At 36.4% G+C, this 9,355-nt stretch overlaps 1 protein-coding gene across 1 annotated transcript; it reads right to left on the reverse strand.

Moving 5' to 3' along the window:
* Positions 1–1,206: 1,206 nt before the first annotated feature.
* On the reverse strand, positions 1,207–3,873 carry LOC113310924 (putative protein TPRXL). Its single transcript, XM_026559741.1, has 6 exons — positions 3,333–3,873; positions 2,846–2,897; positions 2,077–2,240; positions 1,843–1,921; positions 1,689–1,750; positions 1,207–1,500 (listed from the first exon to the last, which is right to left on the reverse strand). Exons 1-5 carry the CDS (start codon positions 3,525–3,527, stop codon positions 1,734–1,736), a joined length of 507 nt encoding a protein of 168 aa, XP_026415526.1. The 5' UTR covers positions 3,528–3,873; the 3' UTR covers positions 1,207–1,500; positions 1,689–1,733.
* Positions 3,874–9,355: the final 5,482 nt, after the last annotated feature.

Raw genomic sequence — 9,355 nt, forward strand, 5'->3', positions numbered from 1 at the left:
CTGTTCTCGTATTGACAGTACTACTCATACATTGTTATGTATTCCAAAGATGAAGATAAAAATTAGTTTTACGACGATTCGTATTGCAATATTACTACATAAATCTGTCTAAATAGAGAACATATCTCAAAAATACGAATAACAGATCAAGAAAATTACTTAAAAAACGAAAGAAAACTGAATTTAACAATGTAAATCATGGTAAACTGAACTGATAAAGAAATTTAACAATGTACATCATAAAAAATTGTTTAACCTAATTGTTCATCATGATTTCAAGAAGAAAAAAACAGTGTAGTAGCAGAGGAAGATGATTATAGTACAGAGGAAGAAAAAAAAAACCTAATTGTAGTCTGAGATAAACTGTCAGAGAGACAAGAAAAACGCAGCAGCAGAGAGAGAAGAAAAACGCAGCAGCAGAGAAAGCGAGAGAAATTTGGATCTGAGATGAAGAAAGAAAAGAAAGAAGCTTGAATTTGATTCTGTTTATGTACGGTTGCAGAAGGATACATTGGATAAAAAAAAAACCAGATGAAACACGTCGCAAGAGTGCTGGACGAAAGAATAAGAAATCTGGTCCAAAAACCTGTTTTTGGACCAGCGATTAATTTTTTTTGTGTGCTGGACCACACATTAACGGGGTTTTCAAGGACTGGACTAACCAGTAATTCCTAGAAATAAGATACCATATGATAGATACGGGCCTAATTTACCCCGATCTAGTTCAAGTCAGATATAAAAGAGTAAGATTGCATCTATACTGTCTCCCAAGTCCCAACTTGACCCTGCCACCATACAGCCTATAATTGGCGTAGGCTGCTGCCACAACTGCAAAATCATTCTCTAATAAACTATTTATCATATACGGCCTCCATTTCAGAGAAAACTGTACTTTCACTTTTGGCATATTTTTAGGCAAAAATAAAAAATAAAGTGACTGAATAGAGGTAGTACAAGGCATTTACAAAATGGCATACGCTTAGATGCAAACTGAGCCATCAGAACCTAAGAGATAGAATGCTCAGCATGTGTCACAATTCACAAGAGCAATGAATACACATCCCAATCTATGAGACAAAATACTTAGCATGGATCACCAGGACATTCAAGAGCTGGAAACAGCAAAACTAGACATCCAAATCGAGAGAATGCTTAGTAAATGGACCATAAGAACAACGGCACCATCATACTTATATAACACATACATGAACACGAACATAAAACAGATCATTAATTATCTTAAAAAGGATATATATATATATAGCTTCGATAGTTCAAGTTCTAACCAGAATCACAGAGCAAGTAACTAGTAAACGCTATATAAAAGTCGAAATAAAACCAACCATCCTTTCTTAGTACCATAAACACCTAATAAAAGAAAACATATATATATGATCTAGTCTTTTTAAACCCCTAGGAAACTCGTCTTCATATGGAGTAAGTCGAAGAAAACATCATCCATCTTGAAAAGGTTGATAAAACACCAATTTTATTGAACTCCTGCAGAAAAAGAGAACCAAAATATAATATAAAATGTAATTAAGACCAAGTCTTTACCAGTGACAATTAGATGTAACCTTTCTTTAAGTTTTGTTACTCTCAACTAAATAGACGCACAACCTTTTTCTTAAATTCTGTTATGTTCAACTATACAGTCGCAGAAGTATATGAAAAATAAAATGAAGTACCTAGTATGTCGATGTATATAATTCACACAAGCTCAGGACGACGTTTTAGTAATAGAGTGACCCTGTCAATTGAGAAATTTGTTAACAGATATCAGTATCCTGTAAACCAAGCAACATGTAGAATTGCTAATTTTTTACTTCATTAAGTACATACCTTCCCACCAGTTTCCTCTAGAGGCACTGTATAAATTGGTCCCAGTTGAGTCATCTTCATCCCCATCCTTCTTCTTGAACTGAAAGATTCACATAAATTAATAATTTTTAATCAACGTGCTGCTACATAGGCCATTAAAGGCTCCAAGTTCATGTGTTATTTTGAATGATAATTGGTATCTTAGTGGGTTTATTTTGTAATGCATGAGGAAATGAAGATATGATTCAGACTCACAAGAGGTGGTTGATAAGTTCGAGGGTTTGAAGAATCATTATAAACATCCTGGTAGTCTTGACAACCATAGTAAATTGACGAGCTCAGATGGCACGGATCTGCTCCTTTGTCATTCCTGTCCCTGCTACTCGCACTATACCCTTCGTTGGCCCTTTTAAAATCCCCTAAAAAGAATAACATAGCATATTCAAAGATCATTTCGAGATACACATTGCATAACAAATTAACAAAAAAAAGAGCTTGGGGTCATTTGTTTCTTTGTATTAAGCTTGGTATGTACTAGAAACTCCCAGGTAGCAACTTCCTGAAGGGCATAGAAGATCTCAAATTTATAAGAAGGTTTTAAAAAGTATCACAAAGTTAGAAAAAGAAAAGGCTAACTTGAGAGACTCATACAACATTGTACAATATTTAGTGCAATTGCATAACTCAGCTCATGATGCTACACACGGTGAAAACCGGCAAAAACAGAAAATGGCTGAAAATCAAGAATAACCTTGTACTATCTGAATCAAAAGCATAGAATTTATCCTCTTTGAACGAGACATCAATAATGTCAATTAAGCCATTTTAGTCAGACATTAACATGATCTAGCAACAAGTTGTTTTCTACTAAGATCAATTCTTTGCGGCAAAGATCAAGATCAACCCTTCCCGTCATGTAATTCCCAATTAAACTACACCAAGGACCCCCTCGGTCGAGTCATATTTAATGTCTCTTGATAAAAAAGGAAAGAAATAATTAAAAAAAATGTGCAAATTCACAAACCTTGAGAATCTGATTTAATGTTCCATGAGTGAGAAGAATCCCTTCCTCGAATCTGAAAAAAAAAATACCCCCCAACAACAAACAAAATAAGAGTTCAGAAATTTACATGCAGGTTTCATTGTATTAAAAAAAAAATTCTCCTTATCCACAAAAGATTCCAACCAATTTCTTCGCTTCGGTGACAAAATAATTGTAAGAAAAGAAAAAAAACAATAAATGAAAAACAGAGATATTTCAGAATTCACAAATGGGTTTGGAAATTAAGATTTTAACAAGGAAACAAAATCTGAAAATTCAAAACAAAACGAAACAAAACAAAAAAACCCTTAAACTAGATCCCCAAATCTCTGTCTTTCCCAAAAGTGAACCTAATAAACAATTCAACATATAATAAACGAAAGAAATGAAAAGAAAAAGAGAAAAAGAAGGACCCAAACAGAGTAACTGGTAATAATTCGTGTAAGAAGAAGAAGAAGAGGAGAATTACCGTTGATGGAGTAGAAAACACAGAGTCAAACAACTCAGATGATGAAGTTGAAGTAGGATTGCTAGACGATGATTTCTTGTTATCAAAAAGGTCAGAAGAAAACGAAGATGATGATTTCCCTTGAGAAGTCGAAGAAGACTTCTTCTTCCCATGAGAAGAAGAAGACTTCCCTGCTTTTTTCCCACTCCCTTCCATTTCTCTCACAAACCTTAAAAAAACAGAAGATAAGATTGATTTGCAGAGTGAAGAAGAAGAAGAAGAACACGTGAAAATTGCAGCAGAGGAGAAAAGTAAAAGTTGTAACGAAACGAAGTTGTTGTTGTGGTGGTGGTGGTGGAGAGAGTGTGAGTGAAAAACGTCTCTGCCTTAAAATCCGAATTTATAGAATTCCAGAAAAATACGGCACTTAAACTTTGTTACTACTTACTACTACTAGTGTGGCCGGTCCACTCCATCCCCATCCCCATGTGCCGTCATTTAAAGCATCAATCTTGTTTCGGTTTCTCACTCTCTCTATCTCTAAATACTGTTTCTTTCTTCTTCTCATCAAATCTTTGATACTCCTTTTCAATTTCTTTCTGATTTTCTCTTTTTTTCCTACAATGGAAACTTGGAAAACTAAGGGATTGGTGGCACGTAACTCTATAGCTTTTATCCATTGTAAAAGTGGGTCTATTTGACACATGCCAACCTACTATAACCACGTGTATATTAATCGGATAATTTATGCTTTCTCAATTGTTCTCTCCGACCTAGACTCCTAGCATTTTGGTTGGCTATTGTGTTTTTCGGTTTATTGATATCGCAGTTGGTGAGTTGGCAAGATCTTTCTTTCCTTGTTTTGAAGCATAAGATCTTGAGTTCATTTAGAAACAAATCCCGGTTAAATTTCTTAATGATTGACTTTATTTGGAATCAAATCACAGTTGAATCTGTTGCTTAACAAAGGAGATATTACACTGACCGAGTTGGTACAGATTTAACGAGTCGATTTAACGAGTCGATTTAACGAGATTTTCTCTGGCACTCAAATGAGGGAGTATTATGTTGCAGCGACACAATGTTGTTGCATTATAATTTGCCTACCGGAAGATGCATCACCTAACGGAGAGTATAAGCATTAACAAATCTAATTTCAGAAGGACAACCACAAATAGAAACTCTACATCCTAAGGCTTATTCTTATGCACATGCTAAAAAAATGTTGTTTGGCATATCAGGTGGCATGGCAAACGGGTTGCGCCATGTTATGATTCAACAAGATGGTATAGAAACATGATGAGATTTGACCACTGAAATAACAACCCAAATTCACAAAGCTCACTGACTCATTCCTGAGAGTTCGGCCTACTCTTATCTTCTCATTATATGTCCAGAATAAGGCGTACAACTTATGCTTAAGTAATGACAGAACTTAAACCCTAATCTGGCCGACAAGATACGCAGATCCTGGTCGTTCTTCACTAAAGCTCCTTACCCAATTAAACGGCTAATTAACATTAATTAACACTTTTGTTACAGGGAGAGGGTATTCGGATCACGGGAGGGGGGAAACCGTACTCGACTCGTTCAATAGAACCGAGTCTAAACTGGCTATTTGAATCTGACAAATTTTCCCTTGACATCACATCAACAAAACACGATTCCTTCTAAAACTCAACAAAAATTCTTTCTTCTCGGCGTTCTCTCCCTCCGAACACCTCCAACCGCGAAAAACAACCCTAGAAATATTTTCTATTTTTATTCTGGTGTTGTTAAAGGTTTGTCTTGTATTCTCAGGCAGCAAAACCTGTCTAATAATAAACAGGGAAGAGTTTCCTAAGCGAGAACCAGTTGTGATGCCAACGAATATGCTCCCCAGTCCCCATTTACATCTGCAAAGTATTTGTGAGAAATTGCAGAAGAGAAACTGTTCTTCAATTGCGAACGATAATATTCCCATGGATTTTTTTGTTATCTCGCCCATATAAAATGAACAGAAATCACGTTTTCTCCATTACTTCTGTAAACGAACAAGAGAGCGAGAAACATTAAGTTCAATGACAGAAAAAAATAAGAACACTCTTGATTCTAAATTGTGACCAAAAGATTCAGGCAACAGAAAGAAAAAAAATCCTGTGTGTATTGATTCATAGACGCATTGCAAGAGTATTTGTGTGCATAGGTATATTTAATATGATGGTATCGCATTTCTTTTTCTGGTTGTACTGGTATTTGATTTTTCTCTTAGTGACTAGTGTGTACTTCTTGGGGAGCACAATTGTAACCAAGATCTTAGAGTTAACCACCTACGTCTGTAATCTTAGTTGGCCTTAAAAACACCTATACTCCATGTATTTACTTCCTTCTCCAGACCCAAAAATCTTCTTTTTTAGAAAAATTCCTGTTAGAGCATAGCTCGGTCAACCTCGCATGCGTTGCTATATCAAGCATGTTTGTCAATGTTAGTGATCAAAATTATAAAGTCTTGATTTCTAGCCAATTAGCTAAGTCTCGGACTAGGATAGGAAAAGTGTAGTTGATCTCAAGGAATTCATGGTGATTCAACGACAATGACGAAGATCTACACCGAGGAACCGTGGAACTTCATCAACAAAAAGGTATGTGAAGACTTGAACTTATCTATCACTCGAAAGTATATCTATTCTTCTCCTACTTCTTATGCGACAAAAGTCATATGTTATATAGACTAGATCATATACACTTGATATTTCGAGCTGAGTATTCATTGCTTATCTTTTACTCGAAATCATGTGTTGGTAAAGCGTTTCACTTTGATCAGGTTTATCTTCACCTAGTGACGAAAGTCATGAAAGTTTCAATCACTTTGGAAATTGCTCTGACGAGAAAGGTCTATTGTTCTTCATGACTGAATATCGCCCTCTGAGAATGTTTCAATGATTAAAATGAGAGTTAGATTATATAACCATGTATTCCTTGAACCAAAGTTTTCGAACTTTGTTGATCAAGAGAAATCGGTAGGATTGTGGAATTGGCTTGCCAAGTCCGCGAACTGACGGAAGTTCTCGACCGAGAATTTCTGTTGGGATTTCCAAAACTCGTTTGTGTGCTAAGTCCGCGAACTGGCGGAAGTTCTCGACCCGATAATTTTTGCTGAGTTTGGAAAACTCAACCGATTAACTTAAGTCCGCGAACTTGTTTGTGAACTTAAGAGGTTATGATCTAAAGATGTGCTCTGAACATGAAACATTAATTATTAAGGAATGCTTTATGCAAACCGTGGCTATAATGTTCATGAGCCGATTCTAATCGAATCGAATCATCTTTGTTTCAATTGTGTCTTGTGTAGTTACATAAGATCTCATAACAATTGAACAACTCTTAACTAGTTCATTTGAGTCAATTGAACTAGTTATGGTGAAGAAGAACATGATTAATATGAGATGCTCATATGGTTGACCTTTTGGGTTACCATGTTAAACCAATATATGTGTACTCGTTTGGGCATGGTTTTCTCAAACCCAGTAAACGTGTACCCAAGTGTGTGTGACAAGCTATGTCTTTCGATCTAACAGTTGAGAGATATTGGTTTGAATCTAAATCAGGTTTTCATCTAACGGTGGATAGAGTTTGCTTTGTACCTAAGGCAAAACCCTGATTTGAAGTTATATAAAGGAGACATCTAGCATTGAGAAAACCTAATCCCCACACGTCTGTGTGCTACTAGTGCGCTCGCTAGATTCGATCTCCATTAACTCTTGAGTTTCTTCTCTAAACTCGAGTTAACGACTTAAAGACTTCATTGGGATTGTGAAGCCAGTCCGATACTACTTTTATCGTAGTTGTGTGATCTGATCTTGCATCTTCTATCGTACGAGTACAATCGATTGATTGACTTGAGATCGTCAGAGTTCTCCGATAGGCAAGATAAAGAAGTCACAAACATCTTCGTCTCACTATTTGTGATTCCTCGACAATCCGCTTGTGTGGTCAGGAAGGATTGTAGAGAGGTGATTGATTAATCTAGGCTGTTCTTCGGGAATATAAGTCTGGATTATCAATTGGTTCTTGTTCACCTTGATTTTATATTTAAAGACGGAACAAAACCTAGGGTTTATCTGTGGGAGACAGATTTATCCTCTCGATAGACTTTTCAGTGTGAGACAGATTCGTTTATTATCAAGTCTGTGATTTTGGGTTGCAGCAACTCTTAGTTATGGGTGAGATCAGCTAAGGGAATCAAGTACGCAGTGTCATGCTGGGATCAGAGGCGTAGGAGTACAACTGTACCTTGTATCACTGGGAGATTGGTAGGGGTTCAACTATAGATCAGTCTGAAGTTAGTTTGCAGTAGGCTAGTGTCTGTAGCGGCTTAATACAGTGTGTATTCAATCTGGACTAGGTCCCGGGGTTTTTCTGCATTTGCGGTTTCCTCGTTAACAAAACTTCTGGTGTCTGTGTTATTTCTTTTCCGCATTATATTTTATATAATAAAAATAATACAAGTTGTGCGTTCGTGATCATCAATTGGAAATCCAACCTTAGGTTGTTGATTGATCCCTGGACATTGGTCTTTGGTACCGTCCAAGTTATCTCTCTTTGATAAAGACTCGCAGATTTCTATTTGCTTGAGTAAAGATCAAATCGAGAGATTGAGATAATAACTCCTTGAGATGCCTTTTATCTAGATTGAGTATGACTGTCTAGTTGATTCTCTAGCAAAGTATTTCGAAGTTAGTCCATACAGATTGCTAAGCGAAATATTGTGTGGTGTTGTTAGACCCCCGCTTTTTCACTTCCCATAAATTCAGGATGTTTGGAGGACACCGAACAAGATGAGTTTCTTTTCTGTTAGAGAAGAAGCACTAAATGGAACAATCTTAAAATCAAACTAAGTATGATATTAGTAATACTAGACGATCAAAACTGAAAGAAGAAGAATAAGAAATGGACGTCGAAATTTTATATTTCACCGTCACTAAAATGGCAGTGAATTGTTCAATTCACCAACATACAGGTGGTGGTGAGGTGTCGCATTTCACTATCACCTAACAGGGTAGAGAAATTCGGTATTCTCGTTTTATATCATCAACGTGAATACTTCATTTCCCTTCTACTGGCATGAACGAACTAAGGTTTTATAGACCATCTTTTTTTTTAGTAAAAATACGAATAAACAAGAGTGATTTTGATTTAAAAGTTTAGGGCTTGGAATTTTTTGTTTCCGACGAACTCTGTCATTCTGCTATATTTGGAGACCGCATATCACGAAATGTTTCATTTGCTGCTGCGTATAGACTTAATATCACGAATGGTTTCATTTGATTGTATATTAGCTTTGAAAATAGTTTCTAACATCCAAAATCTATCGTCATATATTCTACCTTTGTCGAAGATATAATTTCGGTGATCAAACGGTTCTACATTAGATGGGTCATAGATTGAAAATTTTAATCAGAAGAAGTACAGAGGAAGGACAAGAAGTAAAGGGGAAGAAGGACTCGTGTTTTGAAACGCGTAGGAGAGAATTTGTAAGAGGGTAATTCTGTCCAACTCATAGAAAAATATTGAACAGGTGAGTTGACTATGAGTTTTCCACTCCCTTGATCTGATATCCCCCTCCCTATAACAAAACTGTTAATTAAACTACTTACTCCTAATTAATACGTAGCCCTAACCATGCAGATGAATACACCCCACATTATTACTCGGAGCTAGCCCGTTACATAACAATACCTCCTCCTTAAAAGATCTTTGTCCTCAAGGATAGAATTTTGGAAAACTTGCCCTGATGTTAGTTGTATCTTCCCAAGTCGCATCTTCTGGATTTGAGTTAACCCATTGTATCAAGAGTTGTGGAACTGAGATGTTGTTGATCAGTGTAAATCTTTCTCCTAATATGGATGTTGGATCGACTTTGAACTGTCCATGTTGATCCACCAGAGGTAATAGGGGGGAAGGAACAATTGTGGCACCTACCTTCTTTTTAAGTTGTGATACATGGAAGACAGGGTGTACCTTGGAGTCTGGTGGCAGCTGAAGTCGATAAGCCATCGTACCAA

The sequence above is a fragment of the Papaver somniferum genome, chromosome 9 (assembly GCF_003573695.1).
Source record: "Papaver somniferum cultivar HN1 chromosome 9, ASM357369v1, whole genome shotgun sequence".
Taxonomy (NCBI): domain Eukaryota; kingdom Viridiplantae; phylum Streptophyta; class Magnoliopsida; order Ranunculales; family Papaveraceae; genus Papaver; species Papaver somniferum.